The 24,084-nt window shown below is 40.5% G+C and overlaps 1 protein-coding gene across 1 annotated transcript; it reads left to right on the top strand.

Annotated features, from left to right (window-relative positions):
• Nucleotides 1-321: 321 nt before the first annotated feature.
• LOC146331237 (dysbindin-like) lies at nucleotides 322-24,007 on the top strand. Its single transcript, XM_084728691.1, has 4 exons — nucleotides 322-544; nucleotides 21,426-21,578; nucleotides 21,661-21,804; nucleotides 23,180-24,007. Exons 1-4 carry the CDS (start codon nucleotides 502-504, stop codon nucleotides 23,434-23,436), a joined length of 597 nt encoding a protein of 198 aa, XP_084584817.1. The 5' UTR covers nucleotides 322-501; the 3' UTR covers nucleotides 23,437-24,007.
• The last annotated feature ends 77 nt before the right edge of the window (nucleotides 24,008-24,084 follow it).

Below are 24,084 nucleotides of genomic sequence, written 5' to 3'. Positions count from 1 at the left end.
AAGTAACATTTGTTGACATCACTTGACCCTGAAGGTGACTCAGAAGGGAGATTTAAATCTGCACAAAAAAAACAAAAAAAAAAAACAGGGAGACAGCAGGGAACAGGAGACGGAACGGAGGGTGAGGAGGGAGGGGGTGTAAGAAGACAAAAATAACAAAGGCATGTGCCTGTCTCTCCTTGGTATTTTCCACTCCGTTACATAAAAATCCCTCCTTCCCTCTTCTCAATCCCTTCCTCCTCGCTCTCCCTCCCTCAGCTCCTCCCTCCTCCCTGTCATTGGTCAGCTGGTCGGCTCCACAGAGCCACAAACTTGTTCTCGTTTCATCCAAGTGGCTCAGAGTGAGTCCACTGAGAGGAAAGAGGGAAGCGGGGAAGGAGAGCAGAGCAGAGAGCATCAGTCACTTTGGAGCAGAGGAGGAGGGAGATGACCGGCTGTCACACACTGATTGATCTCTGATTGATTATCTCCAATTATTTCCTACGACTCTCCAGCAGCAGCATGAGTTCCTCATCAGCCAACCTTCACAACAAACGCCTGCCCTGTGAGTCATTTTTAAAACTTCTAAACACATCTTGTAGATCAGGTGGATGTTTAGAGATTTATCACAAGTTTGCTCCATTAACACAGTTTTGTATTTTTAGACGTGGAGCATGACATTAGAGAGGAGAAACAGTACTCTCCATATTTGGTTGTCAGAAGCACAGCAGAGACACAGATTGAACATTTAAGGCAAAGAAACTCAAGCAACACATGACTGTGATGTGCAGGCACGTAAATAATATAAAACTCACCTTTCACCTTTCCCACCATCTCTCCATCTTCTCCATTTCATGTATCACCTTTTGAAGTGTCAGAAATCCTTTTTTATATGAAATCCAGTGTCTGTATTAGAGATGTTCCAATTCTGACAATTTTTTCCTTCCCAATACTGAATCCAGTACGTGAACTTGCTGGCACTGAGCACCAGTGGCAGACTCAGGCTTTCTGTGGGGCAGGGGCAAAAAAAAAAAACAAAACCTAAAAGGGGTACCACAACCTAAAGTTGTGATGCATTTATGGTCAAACAGTTCCAATCCCTGGCATCCTAGAGGTCACTTTATCATGTTTTGTCCGCTGGAAGGACATTCCAGAGGACATGCAGGGGCACCAAGGGGGCAACTGCACCCCTTGTCTCCCCCGCTGAGTCTGCTGGTGCTGAGTACTGATCTGATACAAGTGTGTTAAAAAGAAAATATATTATTATTTTAAACAGCTGCACTAACCCTGTATGGATGTGATATGATTGACATTGTTGTTTTATGGTTTATTTGTAAAACATGAACAAATACATTACATAAGGACAGTTTTGGGGTTAATAAATTTTATGGTATTAGACTGGTGCACAGACTTGCATACTTGCTGATACCAATACCAGCTTTTTTGACAGTACTGGTGATGTTTTCTAATATAGTTATCTGTATTGAAACATCCCCTGCCATTATTATATTAATTGGTTTTAAACTAATGTAATTTAAGTGAAGAAAATGCACAAATGACAGTGTCTTGCAGGTTTGTGAATGGGCACTGAATTTATTCACTGCTCCGTTACTGTGAGGCATAAGCTGTGTATGTATGTGTGTGATATAATTTAGAAGCCGGTGTGTGACAGCTCAGCCAGTGTGTTAAATAGCTGCTGTTGTGTTGATGTTGCCTGAAGTGACTGCTCCAAGTGCTGTGCCAGCCCCAAAAAATCAGACAGGAATGTTGAATCATCACCCTGAGTCATGTTCACTAATACCAAGTGAATAGGTCACACTCTCTTTGCACAGGAAAGGGGATGCATTCCCCCCCACACACACACACACACACACACACACACACACACACACACACACACACACACACACACACACAAGGCAAGCTTGGATTGGGGCCACCGCGCACAGCTCCAGACAAAGATCTCGTATTTCTAATGGGATTGTGCCTGCAGATCTCATCAGAGTCGGCTGACTGACTGCAGCGGGGTCTCTGCAGCTCACTCCGCAGACACACCACCGGCCCAGATCGGACTTACAGACCTGAAATTGAATTAGTCCCAGTGAGATCAGTGTGTGATTTCATGAGGCTAAAAAGGATCAGGGCTGTGACTCCAGAGAAGACGTCTCCCATCTGTTGCTCTATGCCTCCACAGTCCGCTCTGTCACGTTTTGATTATTGTGGGAATGTGCCAGAGAGCGGCATGTTGGTGTGCTGTGGAGTGAAGGGCTGACCAGCTGTTGAGAGCCCGTTACAGACAGCAGGGCACCGGGTGTAGGAGTAATTGTCTATATTCTCCATGTATTCTTAGCCAAGTCCCCTTGGACATGACCCAGATAGGACTGAGGAGTGGATTCTGTTTAATGAGCAAATTAAAGGAGTAAAAATCACATACTGTCTGTATCTTTAATTGATCTTACTCCAAGGAATACATACAGTACAGCATATGTCTCTGCTGTACTCTTCTGCTATCTAGTCACTGGAGTTTAATGTCTGAGCTGGAGGAGATACAAATGGGACCAAACTGAACATATTAAAGTAGGTGTAAACCAAAATATGTAGGTGTTTTTCTACCTCCTTTCCCTCTGTCTCCTCTGAAACAAGGGCTTTGACAGAGTTACACACTTCTCATTCTCATTATTTGTTTCTCTTGAGCACCTGTGTGTGGCTATACCTACCAACAATGACTTCATGTCCTCTGAACGTTCTGCTGAGAGCTGTTTTTACTCTAGTTATATTCAAACCTGTGGTCTTTCGCCTTTTGGTGTCTTTTTGGGAACTTATAAAGTTGCTATGGTGAACTTGTTAGTATACAGTGCCCTATTTACACATCCAGTAGTCACAGGCAAACATTAGTATCCCTTTGGAACCACATTTGTGACCACCTGATGAATGTAAGTCCAATATTCACCCTCTTTTAGCTCTGGTTTTGGTCTCCTCCACTGACTCCCAAGGGAAATAGCTGGCTCTCTACCTGCTAAACACTGCACTATGTTCACCAGATAGTTGCTAACTATGTCTGTCTGCTGTGGAGTTAGGTGAGGCTGAAGACAGCTGCCTCTTGCAGCCGAAAACAACACTTTTGGGGGTGTGGAGACCAGTAAAACCAAAACAAAGAGCTTAAGGGACCAGTGTGTAGGATTTGGTGAACTTGCAGATTGCAAGATTGCAGATTCCTTCTCTGCCATTCCAGGTGTGTTGGAGAACCTGCAGTGACTACAAAACAAAACCATTAAGGAAGAAGTCCATTATAGGCGACTGTAGAATCTAGAAGAGCCTATGAGGGTCCTCTTCCAGGGAGTCTGCCAACATGAAAGACTCCACAGAAGAGGACCCGTGCCCTCTGTGGCTATTAATGGCTCATTCTAAGGTAATGAAAACATTACAACTCTTATTTTCAGGTCTTTATACACTAATGAAAACATCCTTGTGAATATAATATTCAATTTTCCAATAAATCCTGCTAAATCTTGCACACTGGACCTTTAAAGATAATAAAGTATCCTGTAGAGCTGAGGGAAACTGCAGAGGTGGGTAACAATACTCTGTAGGTTGTCTCTGAATGACTTAGATAATTTATTGTTATTGTGGAAAATATTTATTATACTGGCTTTAAAGTTTCCCAACCAAAGCTTAACTCCATTGTGGGGGAGGCTTTGAAACAGCATTACGACCTCCATATCGGGATATGAAAAATCAGAGACAGTATAATTGAACAGTAGCCGGGTGGCAGACTTCTGAATCATTCCCCATGGCTCCAATTTTTTCATCAGTTTAAATGTCTGGTGTTGCGCAAAAATGGGATCAAGCATGGGGACCCATGTAAGAGCCAGAAGAATGTCGACAGATAAATGGCTGTAAAAAGGCAATAAATGTGGATAAAATCGATGCGGCCATACAGGTTGTTGTAAGTTGACCGCAGAAATGATGACTCCTAAATCAGCATATTTGCTCAATCAATGTGAAAAGCATTACTTTAACTGCTTTAGTAACCACTTCCAAAGCTTCTATATCAACTTAAAATAATGCTGGCGGGACAGAAAGAATAGTTTGCTACTGATTGGCTAGGGTCAATGGTGGATTTAGTCATTTTGGGGTCTAAGGCAAACACAGGTATGTGGCCCTTCATGTCCCTTGTTCTCAACCATTTTCAATCCTTGTATAAATAATAAGACATAAAAGTAAACTTTTATTTATGGTGACGTGTGGTGGACAAATTCAGCAGTCTTGGGGAAGAAGCTGCTCTGTAGTCTGATGATACAGCAGCAGACACTTCTGTATTTCTTTCTGGACGACAGAAGGGTGAATACTATCTTTAAGTATGGTTCCTTCTTTTTTCAGCACCGCTGAGGTAGAGTCACTTCATTTTTTAACAGTCTGTACACCATGCCAAGTTGTTTGTTTACACAAGTTGCCTACAGTCTTCCTGAATTATTTCTGAAGTGGGATCACAGAATAGTCCAAGTTAGTGGGGAGGCCCTGAGACACATGTAAATTAACCTTTCTGGTGTCTGTTTGGTGTTTGATAATATGAAGGACACAATATATTAATTAGCAATTAGTTTTTAAAAAAAAAAAAGCTTTCTTAACCATAAGTTTAATGGACCCTTGGTAGCTTTGGGACAAAGGCAACTGCCAGCTTACCTAACAGTAAATCTCCTGAAGGCAAGCGAAGTAAAATACTCTGCCTCAAACAAGTCTGCTAACATGAACTTAATGTCACACTTCAATTTCAGAAAACAAAGTGGTAATTCAGTCTGATCAAGCTAATTAAACATGCAACTGAAAATATAAATTGTATTTCTGGCTACAACCGCACCCATGAAGTGAGTCTCTACAGACGCTCAGTGTTTTTTGGGACCAGACTGACTTTAGTTGGGTTGAACTGAGTGTAAACCAAGTGTTCATTGTATTCAAAGATAGGACTGATAAATAATGACTAATATACTACTATACCATACTGAATCGTCAGTGGGTTTAGTGTATGGTAGAAAAATCTTGATAGTTGATAATATGGATGTTGACATGATTAAAATGAAAATTTCCAGCAATTCAGTCACTGTTTTTGAAAGAATTGCTAATAATGTGTTATGCTCTTGGAGTAACAACAGGAATATCAAGAGGATGATAAATTACCATGTGAGAGAAGTTCACATGGTGTAAATGTGCAGATTATTATATATCACAAACAATGTCTCATGACTTTAAGATGATTAGGTGCGTGTTGGTGTGCCGTTATACTGAACAGTCTAACATGGATGGCTCAATAAGATTCCCATCAATTCATCAGTCTAAGCTGTGCTGCCCTGGAGACACAGACCAGCTCCTCTCATTAGTTCTCTAACAAATCCATCTACTCACTGTTCAGCCGAGTCCTCTGGGTAGAGACAGAGCAGAAGCCTCAGGCAAACACTGAGCGCTCAGAGTCCTACACGGAAAGACAACAGCAATTCATCATATGAACACTCATCCTGAATGTGTAAACCATGCAGCACAAATTCAGCACAAAATATTATTCTGACTATAAAAAAGAAAAAGGTGGGAAATTAAAGTAGTTATTTTTATATTAACAATCAATTAGTAATTGATTAAATGTATCACTTGTAGAGAATTTTTACTGGACTCTTCAGGTCTCTGCCTCAGCTCTGTGTAAGCAGTTAACAAATCTGAAAACCAGCATGCACGCAAAGGAAGCTGAAACCTCCAGGGCGGAGTGGACTTCGCAGTGAGTGATAGTAAGCATCACCTCTGTCACCCAGTTACAAGCTAACAAGCTAACAAACAACATAATCAAATAAAAGATGCTAACTACACTTAGCAGGGGTCAGATTCCAAATTTCATCTCATTTTTTTTTACTGTGGTGAAATCCTTTTAAACGAAATATTAATCATAGCAGAGTATTTTTGGCTCCATTTGTTAGGATGGAAACTTTAAGGCTTTTGGAGGGATATGTCTAATTAAAAGGCAAGGCAAACACACTACTTTTCATAAGGCTCATAAATGCATTACAACAGCATTTTAAAGCTCTGTATAACCACAGCTCATCAACAAAGGTGTTTTGACTTGTTTTGCCTCATTAGGCCTGTCTGGGGACTTTTTCATTGGTTCCTAAAGTCTGATGTCCTCAAGTATTTCTAGTAGCTATGGCTCTACCCGGCATCAAACCCGAGAGGGCTAATTAATCAGTAAGTGAAATCACCTGAGTGGATGTGCGAGGGCCATTTAAAAACACAATGTAGAGGAAAATAACAACTGTGCAGTATTAACGCGCACCAAGTGTAATAGAGAAAATTAATAATGCAATACAAGTAATTGCATTTGAGAAAAGATGATAAACTCAAATAATATTATAAGAATATAAATATATCCTTGGTGCTTGCAGCTACATGAAAGATGAGACAACATGGAGCTCAGACTTAATCTTATAAATTAATCACATGCAATGTTCATGATCGCTATAACTTGAAGTAGCAAACTTTCTGGCCACTCCATGCTACAATAAGTCATGATAAAATCATGCTTAGTCTTCTATACTGTAGCTGGCACAGCATCTCCAGGCCATACTGCCAAAGCCTCAGCAAACAAAGGAGAAATGTCTGAGAGATTGTGTTGAGTTTAACCAAACATTCCTACAGTTCTTTCAGCTGAAGGGAAAATAGCTTCCAGCCTCCCCAACAAATATGTGGAGAGGCAGGGCTGCTTTCCCAGGAAGAACGTGGAGCGGTGTGAATGCTGAAGTGATGCCATGAGAGAGGTCGGCCTGTGAAGGTTTAATAATAGTGAAAGAACACTTTCCCTGCTTGCCTTGCTCTCTTGTTCAGGCTCCATCAGACAGAGAGGATACACAGTCAACCTTCACTCGATAATTTCATGTTTTCAGCGTGACTACAGATTTAATTATCTGATAAAAATGTGACAGGGTTTTCTGAGCTCAACTATGTTGCAGTGTTCTCTGTCAGATTGTTGACAGCCACTCCAGATGCACCAGTGATTACTGATGCCCTCAAAGAGATTTGAGCATTATTGGCTGGTTAGATTGCTTTAATAATAGTTTATAAGTCAATTCGAATGTTCATTAATAGTCACTCTGAATAAGAGGATTAGTCAGTGTAGAAAAAAAACATGGGTATGTTGGTACTTTGTCAGATGGTGAAGCCTATTGTGTTGATCAGAACTCATGACAATGTGCTTGTGGGCTTATGGAGGGCAGTGGGACAAGACACTGACCTACAAACAGTGTCCTATTGTCGGTCTGGGTTTAAGCCAGGCGGGAGGGAAGGAAGGAGAGGGTTAACACTGATGTCATTGTTGTGCTGACGGACTGGGCTGATGGTGCTGGACACTGCTTTGTCCCAGAGAAAACAGCAAGATCTAATATGCAAATGAAACAAACACACACACGCATGCACTAAAATATTGACCAGACAGACACACAGACACACATCAACAGCTCGCATAAATAATTTACTGTCTGTGCAACTGGAGCCCAGCTTTTTAGAGAGCAAACAGCGAGTGAGAGAAACCAAAAATCAAAGTGTGAGGCAGTGCAAGTGCACAATCTCCAAAGATATTACTGTCCATTTTACAAGCGTGGCCACCTGTCTGTGTCACTTTGGCTCAAAACATTTTCTGTTCTGAGAAATGAGAAAAATATATAACAACCACAACAATAGTAATAATAAGTAATAAAACATAAAACAATAAAAAACAACTAGTGTAGAAATAGCCTGATTCACAAGATGTAGACTGTGATATAAACCTGCCACTGGATGTGTGTTTCAGATGGCATAAGTAAATGGCAAGTTAGCAGACAATTGGACTCGAGTCATAGGGACTCGGACTCAAGTCGACTCGAGTCGCAAATTTGATGACTTGCAACTCGACTCGGACTTGGAGCATCACTCTTTCACCTGACTGCTGCTCTCCTCCTCTCTCTGCCTCCTCTCTGACAGTCAGTCAGAGAGACGTGTCGTGGCTTTTATACCTATGGATGTTAACATTAGAGCTGGACAATATTACGTTGCAAGGCTGGTAAACATATAGCTTCGCTGTTTGTTTTTGTTTTGTTAGTTTTTTTTTTTACCCTGCGCTACGTTGACTTTGCTCGTCTCAACCACAGACTGTAAAGGTCTCAGCTTTATGGTCATCACCTTTTTAAAAAATATTTAATAAATCTCTAAAGCCTCTATTTTCTTCTTCTCTTCTTCTCTTTTATTTTCTTCTTTGTGCATCGGACTTCTACCGACCGCACATAGAGCATACTGAACACAAATAGGCCTGTTTTGAAATATTTTAAATAATTACTCCATAATTTAATGAGGTCCCACAATAGATATAGAAATAGAAGTATATAGTTTCTTTATCTATGGTCCTGGCACCCCCTGCACCCTCCAACCTGGGCCCAGGAATGTAGCCTTTCCCCATCTGCCTTGGTCTAAATGATCAAACATGTAATGTAAGAATAGATAAAATTAACAGCTTTATGCTTTAATCAATGCAGACTAGACTGCATGCTCTTTTTTGGATGAGGAACAATAGTGAGAGACTTGACTTGACATAATCTGCGACTTGACTCGACAACCTTGTGACTTGACTCGACATAACCTTGTGACTTGACTTGACTTGACTTGCCCATGACAAAAAAACTTGGGACTTGCTTGAGACTTGGACCGAATTACTTGATACTTGCTTGGGACTCGGATTGGAGGGACTTGTGCAATTGTCTGCAAGTTAGCATCTGGTCGCTGATGGTATGGATGTAAACAAACTAGCAGTGTTGTCTTTTTTGTGGTGATTGAATAGCGAAAACTAGAACTTGCTTTGACAGGTTTTCTAAGGTATAGCATTCCACTCTATATGGGAAAATGAGTGTGTTCAAGGCGTACATAACTTTTTAGCTGTGTATTGCAATAGTAATTTATGATTGTCACAAAATCCCAAGGTACACCTGGACTTGCCTCATGGCACACCAACATGTTTCAGCACACTGTTTGGGAACCACTGCTCTAGGGTGCCCTTCACTGTGATAAAATACCCTCTAGTGAGTCCTTTCGGTAGAGAAAACACAATGAAGTGTCCACCGGGGTGCCCTTGGCTTTAAAAGTGAAGAGTAAAATTTTAAAATAAATTCTAAAACTTACTGGCAGCCAGTGCAAAGACAACAAGACAGGAGAAATGGTCTCCGGTTTTCCGGTACCTGTTAAAACCCTGGTGGACACATTTTGGATGAGTTGTAGTGAAGAGAGAGATTTTTTGCTGCAGGCAATGAAAAGAGTTTCAGTCATCCAGCCCTGATGAAACAAAACATGAATGACTTCTTCAAGGTTTTTGGTGGACAGAAATGTCAAAAGAAGCATGACTGTATTAAAAATATGATATGGCTGCTCTAACTAAGGTCGCTGTCAAATAAAACACCAAGGTTCCTGCATTGTAGAGTAGTAGGATTGGAATCTGAGCATATAATGTTTGTTTTATTTAATTTAAGAACTGGAGGATTCAGTGCCAATCAAAAGTATGTCACTCTTCTTGTCCTTGAGTTTTTAAGTGAAACTATTCCATTGAAATTATTCGGGTTACAGCTAAAATAAAGTTTCATCTGCATAACCATAGAGACTGACACAGTGTGATCATGAGATGTCCCAGTAGCAGCATGTAAATGGTGAACAGAATCAGGAACCCTGAGGAACCTCATAGTGCAGTCAAGCAGATCTAGAACCAGCAATATCAACAGAAAAAGTCCTACCACTAAGGTGGAACTTCAGCATAGACAGTATATTAGTGGACAGAGTCACCAAGTGGTTTGTGGCCTACCATTTGGAAGCCTCAAGTCTGGCATTATGGCGGTTGCCATTTTGTTTTTTTTGTTTTTTGTGCTGTCTATCAATTAAAATATTTAATCGCAATTAATCACATGATCACCGATACCCTAAAGAGATATTTGTTTAAAGTGTAATTCAAAAGTAACTTTATTAAATAAAATACATTACAAATATTGTCCAGAAACCCTCAAAGGCACTACATTTGGTATAACCCATCAGTCCATCAGACACAGATGACCATATTGATCTGCTAAATTTAACATTAAGGCCAAAACGCCTTAAAAATGGTGCACTGCAAGCTTCAGATTTAAAACACCACAGAACCAGCAGTAGTTTAGAAAAAGGCCACTACTCATATGTATCTGTTTATTTTGTTAATAATAGTTTATTTGTTTAATAAAATATTGTCCTGTGAGGAGAAAAATCCTCACCTTTATTCAGCTCAGTCTATATAATGACAAAACGGTGATTGATATTCATGTTTTTGTATTAAAGCAGCAGGATCATTTACATCAATGTCACTCTGACAGTTTTCATTAGTGAGGATGTTTTAGACAACAGCAGACAGCAAACTGCACACCGACACACACCGAGGAGATGAGGAGCCGTGTCTAGAAGGGGACCCCAGATAAGTGAAGACTCTCACAAGAGTGATTACTTTAACCAAAAACCATAACCAGGTGTTTTTGTCTCTAAACCTATCTATATCTTACAGGGTTACATTATAAAACAACTGGTTTGTTCCATGTAGACAATAAAGAAACATGTACAGACCTCGAGAGACCTTTACAAATCTTGGGTTCCCTTCTAGACACAACCCAACCGCCTGGTTGAAAGTTTTCTCATGTTAAAATGAAAACAGTACACTAAATAATGTTTCTGTGGTAACACAGTCTTGATCCATGTTTGATCTGCACTGCCTTATTTGACAGACTGATCTGAGTTTCACGAGTAGGGCTGGGTATTGTTCAAATTACAATACCAGTACCCTAAAGTGATACAGATACCCCTGGAAAACTTCATTTGATACCTCTTTTTGAAGGTTCAGCTATAGAACAAATGTTTGTTGTTATTTTGTGCGAGCAAAACCATATAAATAGTCTGTCTTTTCTAGATCTGGGTAGCAAAAGATTTGAATGTAGGTGTTGTTTGACTGGTGAAGTTTAAATACTACTTAGTACTGGGTAATTTCAATAGATACCTTAAAGATATTGAGTACTGATACCCACCCCCACTCATGAGCCCTGTGCCTTGCACTGGACAGATTCACTGAGAATGACCTGTCAATCATATGGTGGCCCCGCCCTAAATCATACCCTGCTTTATCATCTGTTTTTCTCTAAATAGGACCATAATTTACAAAATGAACATCAAGCTTTATAGAAGAAGATGTGAAACTGGTGATTGAGCCCATAAACTCACTAGGAAATTGTTTAACAGAGGTAATAAATCAAGGGAGAAGTAGGTCATTCTCTCATCTGTTGAATTGATCTTGTTTTGCAGCCGTAAGAGTCGCCCCCTGCTGGCCATTAGAAAAGAACACAGGTTTAAGGCACCTCTGCCTTGGCTTCACTTCTCAGACCTAGAAGCTCTGTACACTTCTTCTTCTACTGTCTTTGGACGTAAACCGTTCAAGGGCTGTGCCACTGAGTGAGCGAGCAACGTGATGCTTCTGAAACTGCGGTCGTCAGAAAATAGAAAACCGTAAAACAGCAGGAGTAACTTCAGCGGGAGCTCTCAGGATGTGCTGACCAGGATGTGTTGAAGCACTCAACATCATCTTTTTTAGTGTTGTGATAAATTAGCACATGCAGTTATTGTTGCAGCACTGCTCTTGCTGAGCAGTATAAATCTTCTACCTGTAGCCAACCAGTTGCTCCACCATCCTTCATGGCCACTGAGACACCATTAATTACTGTAACAGCCTGAGCAGAGAGACTGATCCACTAATGACCAGCTGTACACTGTTAACAGCCTGCTGCTGCGGTTGAGGTCAATGCTGCGCTCGAAGGTACGGAAGAGACTCTCAATAAAAATAACAAGACATCCTCTTTAACTAATGAGCCCGTGCAGAATTCCTCCTCTCTGTCCTCTCCATCTCTACCACCCACACCCTGGTGTTGACTCACTTTTGGCTAACCTCTCTCTCCTATCATACTTTAGATTTTTTTAAAACATCCTCCTCCTCGTTTTTTTCTGCGAGCGTTCCTGTCCTGCCTGACCTTTCCTCCCGCACTCTTCTTCTTTCTGCCTTTCTGTGTTTTACAGCCACTCAAGGCCCTCTTCTTCTTCTGCAGCCTCTTTTGTCACAGTTGGGAACCTGTCCATGTGAAATAAAATCTCTCTCCTCTGACAAACAGTGTCTGGGTGGAAAGGGCAGCCAGTCTCAGTCCAAACAAGTGTTACCTCAGAGCTTCAGGTCTGCTGATGGTTAGAAGCCAGGCTGGTTTAGTGCCAACAGGTGATCATGAGACATATAAAAACTTTATTTCAAAATTTCTACAAATATTTATTTATTTTGTTATGTCTATATAATAAATAATAAATCATAGAAATAATGTAAAAATAAATCAAGAACATTGGTCTACATCCTGATTAATTGCAAAGAGTAATTTATCTGTGTGCTAATTACTTATTTATTTCTTAGCATTTATTTTTATTTTTATTTTTAATTACCATTGTTTAGAGTGTTTCTTAAACTTTTTAAACCGCATACCACCTAACATATTTGTCTGTCTAAGTACAAATACATTATGACAGACGTTAAACAACAGCACAGGTCAACTCTATTCAGCTATGGACAGCTCACTCAGGAGGCAGGTTTATTCCTAATAAGAAGATTATTTATTGTTTACTGTTGTCAGTCACAGCCACACTTCCTTTACAGTAATGGAGTGGCTTACTGTCACCACAGCTTAGCCTGTAACTAATCGTGGATGATGTGTGTGTGTGTGCACCAAGTGGATGAACGTGACTACGTAGCAGGCTGATATGGAGACAAAAGCATTACAGGAAAAACAAAACTTATTTTAAATTCCAGCGATCTAATAGTACTCTAATAGTACTTGTACCAAAGTTTGCCTGAATCTAGGCATTAGAACTATTGACTGTTTTGCCTTATTAGTCTTGTCTGGGGACTTTTTCATTTCTTCATGAAGTTTGGTGACCTCATGTATTTCTAGTAGGGGAGACCTGGGGCTATTAGAACATACCCAGTTATTCTGGTGAGAGATTGTATCTCTGACTGTGAAACAGGAGCAGGATCAAGTTTTCAACAAAAAATTTATTTGAGGTGTAAAAGTCTTAAGTAACATTACCAGACACAGCATCAGTAGTTTATTTAAGGTAGTCTGAGTTATAAAGGAAAATATTTTAAAAGTTACAATTTCCCCCAGTCTCCCCTATAGCTCTGCCCTACTTCAACCTGAGCAGAGGTCAAATTAGCCAATAAGTGAAAACATTTAATGCTATATTTTAATTTTAGTTTCTGTATTATTTTATCATTCAGGTCAATATTTATTTATTCATTAATTTATTTGTTACTATATTTATTTTGTATATAGTTTAACATTTATTCATTTATTTATTTATGGATGAATAGGACATTTTTTTTTACTTAAACCATTGATGCTGCATGATGTTTCTTCTTGGCAGTCTGCTATTTAAATTTAATGATGATAGGTGAGACAACACATGGAAATGTGTACCACCACCACAGCCATTTAAACGGGGATGACCTCATCTGTTTGTATAGCGAAGCCACTTCTCAGGAACAGTGATGAAGAGTAAACTAAGAGCTGGGCAAACAAATCAAACCAGAGGAGGAAACGATGGAGCCCCACTGGGATTTCTGTTTAACTACTGTTTACTGAGGTGTTACAGCCAGAGCTGCTCCTTCAACCAACAAGTGTAAAAACAACAGGATCATCTGGGGAGGTCGTTTTCTCTGCTCTGCTCTGCCCTGACCTTCCCTTTCCTCCCTCACAGGGTACTGTGCCAGTGGGCTCACATTTTCATTTAGCACAGTGATGGGCTAATGGCAGCCTGTGGGCGACACTGAGCCCGCCTCTCTCTTCATTTAGCCCCCAGATCAATGTGCTGTTTGTCTGTCGGTGCTTCTAAACCAGCATTATAAGGGTCCTGTCCTTGAAAACATGTCAGTGGAAAAAGAGGCATGTGACATTACGATACTAAATAGATAGAGAGTGACCTGATTGTTTGGGTTTATGGACCAGAAAATGTGCTCTGCTCAGAAAACAATATATACTATATAAAAAAAGCCTGCCTGCCTTACAATTTAAAAATGTTTGACTGAATCTCAAAAGACAAGTTGAGGTAATTTTGTAATAATTTAAACCAAATGAACTTTTCTTGTCAAATAAATGATGATATGATATTATTTAGTTATACTTGAGAAAACATGTTTAGTAAGCTTAAGATATTAAGTTGTACCAACAACTCTTCAGTCACACTAACGAACATCAGAAACAAATTTGATTTACTTTTACATTTTCTCTGTTTGAGAAGTTAGTTTTTTATTTAACACAAAGCTACACAAAGCTGTTGGAGCTACTTTGTTCCATCATTGACACAAAGACAAAATGTGAAACTGCATTGGCTTGCATGTTTTTATTATTGTAAAAACAAGCAAACTTGACTTAAGTATATTAAACACACAGCAAGTTTTCATCACATTTTCTTCAAACTATAAAAAAGAAGGGTCTAACCAGAGTTTTTTCTGTGTGTCTTTTGAGACATAATTAAATGAGTTGATTGCACTCTGTACACTACATTCATTCAACTCATCTTTTAAGTCAAAAGCCTCCTTGTCAGTAGAACCCATGTTTATATGTTCTGAAAATAAATACTAAAAATATTAAGTTGAATCTGCTTGGATAAATAAAATTATAAATAAGAAAAGATCAGTTGATTCCACTAAATCCCTGTCCGTGTTTTTACAGTGAACAGTCCAAGTGAAAACAGAGGCCCATTGAACAATCTCTGTATCATCATGTGATGATGATGATGATGCATTATATCTGTTGGCAGCATGCCTGGATCTTCTGAGAAGTCTTTCTCATCATGACACAGTTTTTATGGACATTTAATTTGAGCAAAAAAGAGTGAAGAACCACAGAAACGGAGGAATTTAAAACATCTCATGGGTGTAACTTTACTAGACAAACTGGAGGGTGGGTTTAGATGTTTTCACTCAGAATGATTTCCTGTAAATGGCATCATGTCTGAGGAGTGCAGGCCAGTCCTGCTCTCCTACATCTCTGCTTTTGTCCGTCTCTGAATGGGCTCTTTCTCTCTCTGCCCCCTGAGCGGAGGATCTGGATTTGTCTTTATGTGGGGAGGCAGAGTGGCAGGCACACACGTCCGGTCCGCTCTGTCTGTCTGTCTGTCTCTCTGTCTGTCTCTATCTTTGTGTCTGTTCCAGTCATTCTGCGTGTCCAGCTGGTCCTGAGCCCTGATCTATGACCTTTTCTTTCTCAAGTCCCTGAGCACTCAGAGGAAGGAAGGAAAGAGAAGAAAGGAAGGAGGGTGAGACAGAAGCAGCCGAGATGGAGATAGAGAGAGACAGGCAGCCAGAGAGAGTGATAGAAAGATAGTAAAGAATGAGGAATTGAAGGAGATGGAAAGAAATACAGAAAAAGACAAAAAAAGACATAAGGAAACACAGACAGAGACAAAATCCAAAAGGACAGAAGGACAGAGAGAAAGAGGAGAGCAAAAGACAGAAAGTGAGATGGAAAAAGATAGAAACAAACAACAAACAAAAAGCCAGATTGATAGAGAAAAAAAACATTAAAAAAAGATAGAAACAAACAAACAAAAAGCCAGATTGGTAGAGAAAAAAAGATTAAAAAAAGATAGAAACAGACAGAAAAAGTTAGAAAAAGACAGAATGAAAGAAAGAAAGACAGGAGAAAACTGACAAATTGAGTCAGAAAATTAGAAATATTAAGACAGAAAAAATGAAAAAGGCTGTAAGAGAGATATAAATAAGACAGAAACAGAGACTGAGACAGAAATAAAGACAAAATAGACAAAATGAAAGACAGAAAGAGACCCAAAGATTGACAGACAGGAAGACAAAAAAACAGAATGAAAGACTGAATGTCAGACAGCAAGACTGACAGACAGAGACAGAAAAAAAGACAGAAAAAAACAGAGACAAAATGAAAGACAGAAGAAAACTGACAATAGGAGTCAGAAGAAATTGAGGGAAAGACAAAAAGACAAGAGATGACAGGAAGACAGGAATGGACAAAAAACAAAAAGAGAGTCATGAAAAAGACTAACAAAAAGGCAGAAAAAAAGAGAAACAGACAGAAAGGCTGAGACTGAAAAAGAGTAGAAAGACAGAGAAAGAAAGAAAGATGTAAACAAACAAAGACAGAATATGAGGTCATTCTCCAGCCTGCAGGTTGTTTATCTCTCCGTCAGCTCTCTCTGTTCAGCAGCCACAAGCCTTCAGACATATTGTGCTGTGAAACTAAAGACTTTGGGTTGTGGTGGAGCTGTAGTAGACCAGACATGTGATCTCATGTGGACTCCATGGCTGGACGAGGTTTTCTGGTCTTGTTCTTGGGGATTTTCCCGTGTGACTGGTTGCACTAATCAGAGGTCGCAGGGGTCGTCCGCGGTCAGGGAGGACGTATTGATCAAGGTGATCCGATGGAAAAAAGAACTGGAGAGGGAAGCCAAATCAATGTGAGGATATACATCTGTAGCTGACCTTTAACTCTGCACAGGCCTCTGCCTTTAAGTAGAAACAATCAATGCTGTAATCAATCAGTGTTTAACTGAGTGGGAATAAACTGTGTTTAAACCTGTAGTCTGCAGTGAAAAGCATCTCTGTCCTGCACCACAGACGTGGTATGTGAGTCCTGCCTGCTCTCTTTTTAAGAACAGTCATTCATCCAGGACAAATCCAGCGTTTTGTTTGACATGATGTCCTCTGATGGTCACATTAAACAAGGAGCTCTTTTCATCCAAACACTCATGTCGTTCGTGCGGCCTCTGATTGTGACTGACATCTTGCTTTGTCAGTGCTGCTGCCCTCAACTAAAGTGTTCCTGATTGTGTAACAGTGCGAGGAGAAGAGAGCATCGCAGACACACAACCTCAGATGTCCTCACAAAGACAGAAGTGCTGCAGAGACAAAATGCCATAAAGATGACTGACACCATATAAACAACTTGTAATCATTCGCCATCTGAGCGTATCACTCTTTTTTTGGAAGCTTACTACAAAAGAGCAGTAGTACCCTGCTGACTGCACTGTCACACTCCTTCATTGCAACATCATAATCGCTAACATCACCTCCTGCACGGGACGTGTAGTCACACCTGCTCTCTGTCTCTGTGTGGTGAAGAGCAGTGATGGAAATTACTTAAAGGGGAAGTGCGCTGATTTTCCACATCAGAATCTATTCACAGGTCTTAGGCAGCATCGCATATGTGAAACGAGTTGTATAAAGCGTTCTGATAAATTGCCTCAAATGATGGCACTTGAGTCAGCGTCTGTTGAGACCAAAGATTACAAGCTGCGACTGCAACTACAAGTGCAGCAATTAGCTGCAGGTTTGAGTGTGTGTGGTGGGTGTGCATGGGTATTTATTTGTGTTTAGACCATAACCACGGTGAAACAATCCCAAATGTTTTATTTCTCTGATTCACTGACTTTCTCACTACTCAGCGCTTCCTCACCCTATTCAGGCGCAAATCAGCCGAGGTTTTCTGGTGTCGTTATTTTGCAGCATAAATTGCAGCCAGACGTCAAAGCTGGGAAGATGAAATATATAAGCAAGGACAAAACTGAGAGATTATCATTGTTTGGTCCTTGAACTCTGCCTGGATAGTGCCCGCTTTTGAAGATGTTTCAGACTGACTGTGGAGAATTCTGTTTGCTGGCTCGTGATTGGCCACCATAATGTGACATATGGCTGCATTTCTCCAAAAGTTCCATCAACTTTTCTGCCATAGGCCACAACATTCTTGTTTGGCATCCCCACTGCAGCCAAAACGCACAACCTCCATTCAAAATGAATGAAATGACACCTGATTCTGTCTGGCTAGCAGCTACTATCAGAAAACATTTGAATCTCTAAACTATTCTGACCAAACTGTTCTCAAGATGCAATATGGGTACAGGCACCATGTTGTTCTGATCACTCCCAAGTTGTTAAAAACATCCTCAACTTATGACGCTCAAGTGAGACCGGAATAGATATCGCTCAAATGTCAGTTTTGCACTTGCAGGACTCTGTCACCAAGTTAGCATTAATAAATATGCAACACTCAGGAAGACTTTTAAAGGCCCCAAAACTACTTTGTTAGGTGTAGGGAAATGGTTTGGGTTAAAGAAAAAAAGTATTTTTGTTATATAAGTTAATGTACCTACATTACATTAGTTAAAAAGAATCTGATGTTGATAGTGGTTTCACACAGGACATGAACCCCAGTCTCTTGGATGAAAGTCCTGTGTTTGTTTAAACTCATCCATCCATCCCACCACCTGCATACATATACTTTTTCACTTTTTATAATACATCACCTGACTTCAGTGGCACATCAAAACATAATGCTACAGGGGCGCCTCCAGAAATGACGCTGGATGGATAGACACAGCATCACAGCTTGAAGCACAGGGGCATCCAGCTGCCATGTTTGATGTCTTGCAAGTGAGAACGATTGGGTTTGCCAAGGAAAACAAATCAAAAAGATGACATATATGGTTCTCCTGCATGGAACTTGCTACTTTTTTTTTTCCAACTGTTCACTGTGAATCCAACAACACTGTAGATGAGCGATGCTAAACTGGTGTAGCCTGTAAACTTTCAGAAAAGACAATCAAGGGGTCAATCTGTACAGCTGAAGAGGTAGTGTCTAGCTCTGAAGGCACTTTTCAAAGTCAAATTAACTCTGTTATATCACAAGGGTTCTCCTAGCTTGACTTGGAGCAAATCTGTAATAGACAGCCTTGTAGAGCCATGGTGTTTGAAATATGTACCCACACTAAGGACTGAAAGGCAAGATATCTCTGCCAAACAGACTGTCTGGAAAGTATGCCTTTAGTGCCTTTAGTGTTGCTGAGAGATGGAAATGAAGAAGGAGGATGAATGAGGACAGGTCATCAGTTTAACAGATCATTTTATGAATTCTGTCAATTAAAAACTAAAATAATAAGACAGGATGCATGTCAGGATCCCCTAAAGCCATCATCATAAAAACAAAACAAAACATAGGGATGCTGTTTATCGTTGATCTATTATTTCAGCTCCATAATTTAAACACAAACACAGTATAATCACTGATCACAGGTATTGTTGACTCATCACTTTTTGCTGTCAGTTTGCTCGTAGATTTTTGTGTTTTCAGTCTATTGGGAATCCCGTTCATATTTCCAGGTTCTGCACAGATACTGTATGCCCATAGGTGCTGTCAGGCCTGGAGTTTGAGTTGTCCTCTTGTTCCCTTCCCTCCAACGCTGTCTGCCTGTCTGACTGCAGAGCCAGTGAGGTCCCTGCACCCAGGAGGGAGGGTGTCAAACAGGGCCGAGCAGAGCTGAAGTGACAGGCGCGTGTCCCTCTGTCACAGCAGACATGTGCATGGGCACGGTTCATGGGGAGGACTGTGCTGATGCAGCAATCTGAGGATGGCAACCTGTTGCTGCTTTTAGGCAACATCTGCATTTTTGGGGATTTATAGTTTGCAGATTTTATCCTGACTGCAGCAGTTATAAAAGGTCCAGTCTGTATGTTTTACAGTGATTTTATTGGCAGAATATGGCAGAAACGGGATATAATATTAATTAAGTATGTTTTTATTAGTGTGTAGTCACCTGAAAATAAAAGTAATTGTGTTTTTGGTACCTTAGAATGAGCTGTTTATATCTACAGAGTGTGGGTCCTTTTCCACACAGTCGGCCATGTTGAACTGCCATGTTTCTCTAGTAGCCCAGAATGGACAAAGGAAATGCTGGCTCTACAGTAGATACAACCCTTGGCATTTTTCCCCCGTTTTTTGTTGGCCATCGTACTATCTCTTATATGCTTGGGTGACGTAAGATGTTTGCAGTCTGCAAGCTCACCACTAAATGCCACTAAATCCCACACAGTGCTCTTTTATGTCATGGCTGTAGTTCATTATGTGACAGGTTTTGTCAGCGGGAGTCTCATGCTGTCAGAGACAATAGAGAATCCCTGGAATCCTCTCCTTTCCTGGTACTTTAAACATCCTGAGCTGAAAGTCTTCCCTCAACCCTCAATCACCCAGTGGTGTATATATAGGGCCTCTGTGAGTGACTGCTGCTCTCAACACGGGCCAGATAATCTTGACATTATTCCCAGTATAGACATGGCTTGAAAGCCTCATCCAATTAGCTCAAGCCCTGTCTGCAGGTTGCTCCTCAAGACTAAATGCCATTATGCCTGTGCAACATGTTCATTAGCCTATATGTAAAGGAGGCAAGAGTGGAACTGCACTTCATGATAAAAGACTGCAATATCTGTCAGTGCATACTCAGAGTATGTGCATAAAAATCGATCTTTTTCTATTGAATGAATTTAAAGCAACAGTTTGCTTTCTTGAGTTAAACTGGTAGATAGAAACCACTCATATGTGTCTAAAGGGTAATTTTGAGGAAGGACGTGGTTAGTCTATAAACTGGAGCCAGCAGCCTGTTATAGATTAGCACAAAAACTGGAAGCACTGGGGAAGCAGCTAGCTTGTGTCTGTCCACTTACTAGAACCTCTAAAGCTCATTAGTTAACACATTATTTGTAATTTGTTTAATCCACAGAAAAACCATCCAGTTTTTAATGAGTGCAGCATTTCCCCTCTCCTCAGTCCTCTCGCAGGCACACTGCTGCAGTTCAGCCCTCCACTCACACACTGGACTTGCACTCAGCTTTATTGCAGTGATGCTGATGAGAGGGAAAATGGGATCGCATGGTACCTTAAACAAGATTAACTAAGTAAAGGACCTGACGGCTTGGTTTGGCAGATCAATCTGTGGATCAGGGCTGATTTAAATATGCAGGTTACTACAGTGTGGATGTTAGGAGAGTGTGTTTAAATAGTGACAAAAGTAACAGTTTGTTGTATTTGTTTTATCAGAAAAAGTAGTGCATTAGTGTCATAATCCATATAGGAATGACAACTGTTTACATTGCAGATATCAGATATATCTTTTATTAGTTGTGATGTATGTGATTGACTTTTAATTATGCCTCCTTGCTATACTACATTTTGAAAGACAATGTCAGCAGTGTCCATAAGGAGATTCCACCTCCCTATGTCTCTCACTTACAGCTCAATGTCTCCCCCTTCTGGCTACCAACATTTGACCTCCTGTGTGATTGTAAAACATTAGTGTCACATTATATAACACCAGATTATGTCACTGACTGGCTCTCCTGCCAACAGACTAGAGAAACTAGTCTGTGAAATCTTCATGTGTAGTGTTTGATTGGAATACAGACTTACGTGCTCTCAGGTCTTGAAACTCCAGATATCAGGTGTGAAACTTTACCCGAGCTGGTATCTAACCCCTTGTCCCTCTGTTGCAATCGGCAGCCGAGACTGAGCGTGGCCAGAGGCACCCAGATGTGGATGCAGCACAGCAGCTCAAGTTGAGAGAGAGGCAGCGTTTCTTTGAGGAGGTCTTCCAGCATGATGTGGACGTCTACCTGTCCTCGGCGCACCTTTGCATTCGGGACTATAAGAGACGTAAGTAGGACTGGTGGCACTTTTGTAAATACATGCACACACATATGCACACTCATGTACAAATGTGTTTACTCTCCTGCAGCTCCAATTGGCAGCGTCTCATCCATGGAGGTGAACGTGGACTTGCTGGACCAGATGGAACTGATTGACATCTCTGACCAGGAGGCTTTGGATGTCTTCTTCAGTTCCAGTGGAGAAGACGGGGTGCTGACCTCCCCACTTCCAGGTATGGAAACAGGAAATACACTCAACAAAAATATAAGAGCAACACTTTTGTTTTTAGCTCCCATTTTTTATGAGTTAACATAAAAGATGTGAGACTTTTTCTGTGCACAAAAACATGTTTATTTCTCTCAAATTTTGGTCTCATATTTGTTATAATCTTCCATCATTTATTGTTTGCCAAGATAGTCCATCCCACTGACAGACATGGCATAGACAGATGCTGATTAAAAAGCATGATTATTACATAGGTGTGCCTTTGACTGGTTCCAGTAGAATGCAGCAGGAATGTGTCCTAAAACCTGGAAATGAGTTAACATGTTAGCACCTTTGGTTACTTTGTCTCAAAATCTGTGGGATCTTCTGTTATTTGCCTGAAATGAGGTCTGTGGTTAACAAGAGAGAGAGAGAGAGAGAGAGAGAGAGAGAGAGAGAGAGAGAGAGAGACAGACAGAGAGAGAGAGAGAGAGAGAGAGAGAGAGAGAGAGAGAGATTTTCATTCAGATTTCATTCTATGACATAGCATGAGTCAGTAAATACCTTGCTGAAGCATTTACACGTCATTAAAAAGGCAGTTGCTGGCAAGTGGCTATATGAGCTGAGTTTGTTTATAGCCTGATATTACCTTTTGGCTTCTGAGGAGTGCATTTACGCTTCAAAAATCATTATCTCACCGAACAAAACATGTTAGTATCATAAACCTTTGTTTGCTAAAGAGCTTATTTTTTGTACTAATCCAGAATCCAATGGAAAAAATATTATTGGAGCGAACCTAACTTCTGGGTTGGCCTACAAAAAAAATATTTTAGGCAGCACTCTGAAATGTGCAGTTTCATCTTTAAAAAAGACATTTATTAGGCACAGAAGTTGAGCTATTTCACATAGGGCCACAAATACCACTTTTGTTTCCCAGGAGGGCAAAGTCATGACTCGCCCTACTCTGCCTCTGATTGGCCAATACTCATTGCCTTTGTTGGTTGGATTGGTTAGGGTTTTTGCATGAGAAGTGACTGGTTAGGATTAGGGATATCAGGGTAAGCCAGTCAGAGGCAGAGTAGGATGGGTCATCATTTTGCCTTCCTGGGAAAAAAAATCTGTAGCTCTATGTGAGATAGCCATACTTACACTAGTATAGTTCAGTGTCTAGTTCAGTGCCTAATAAATGTCTTTTTTAAGATCAAACTATTCCCACACAGATTGTAAAATATTTGTGACCAAAGAATACTTGACAGAAATATAGTCTTAGATATTTTACTTTTACTCATGAAAAATTGGAGCAAAAACAAAAGTGTTTCATAATATTTTTGTTGAGTAACAGAACAAAGATTACAAGACACTGCATGGTTACATCCTAACAATGTGTTCTGTCTGACTCACAGTCCAAGGAAACAACAACAATGAGGAAGTCATCAGTAATGGACTCTTTCGACATGTCCTTGAGGGTCTCGAGGCTAAGTCTCGCATGTCCTCCACGTCTTCAAACTCCTCCGATGACAGCCAGACCAACGCCAATGGGGGAGACACCCCTGTGGTCAGGTCAGACGACGAGGAAACGCACAACAACACAGTCAAGCGAAGAGCCACACCTCCAGAGACAGACAAGATAAAAACTCAGACTCCGTCATCGTCTTCATAGGATGGACCCTCGCTACTGTAGACCTCCACCTGCAGCACAACAGGCGTTGGCACCTCGGGCTGGGGGAGAAGAGAGGAGTTTGGGATGTGATCTTTTGAAAGAGCCCTCTCAGCTCCGACTGTCTTCCACACAGTGGCTCACTGCTTTCAATCTTTCCTTTGATTTATGAGTTGTAGGTTGGGTTCTCTGTGTGCGTTTCGGGGCTGTGGACCTTGAACTGTAAATGTGGAATTTTCCTATTAATTCTGCTTCCATTCTTGTTCCGGCATGTTTTGAAGGACAAGATTCCTCTCTGTTTCTGACCTCGCAGGACTTGTAATTGATGAACGATGCATTTTGTACAATATTAAGACAAACCAGGACAGTAAAGCAGTGACTGGAACAAAAAAAAAAAATCTTGGATGGCTCTGATGAAGTATGACATGGGGTAAAATTGGCAGTAGAAGGCTTCAGTTTATTAAAATGTGCTGTTTTGTCCTGCCAATGCAAATTCTGTTTTCTAGCTCTAATTTTAAATATATCTCTCACGATATTTCTTTGTTTTAACAATAAAGGAAAAGGGGAAAATGCATCCTTGTGTTTCTAAGACTCAACACTAGCTTGTTATTTTAAGGTGCTTTGACGAGTGCAAACTACAAATGCTTAGGT

Source organism: Lutjanus erythropterus, chromosome 2 (assembly GCF_056507025.1).
Source record: "Lutjanus erythropterus isolate fLutEry1 chromosome 2, fLutEry1.hap2, whole genome shotgun sequence".
Lineage (NCBI taxonomy): Eukaryota > Metazoa > Chordata > Actinopteri > Lutjaniformes > Lutjanidae > Lutjanus > Lutjanus erythropterus.
Note: the sequence above shows the minus strand (reverse complement) of the source record. Positions and strands in the feature narration are given on the sequence as shown.

What these genes read in the sequence shown, in the direction of transcription:
- LOC146331237 (XM_084728691.1), top strand. Translation starts at nt 502, where the DNA reads ATGAGTTCCTCATCAGCCAACCTTCACAACAAACGCCTGCCCT. An exon ending in TCACAACAAACGCCTGCCCT is followed by an intron (nt 545 to 21,425) that starts GTGAGTCATTTT and finishes TGCAATCGGCAG; the next exon opens with CCGAGACTGAGCGTGGCCAG. An exon ending in CATTCGGGACTATAAGAGAC is followed by an intron (nt 21,579 to 21,660) that starts GTAAGTAGGACT and finishes ACTCTCCTGCAG; the next exon opens with CTCCAATTGGCAGCGTCTCA.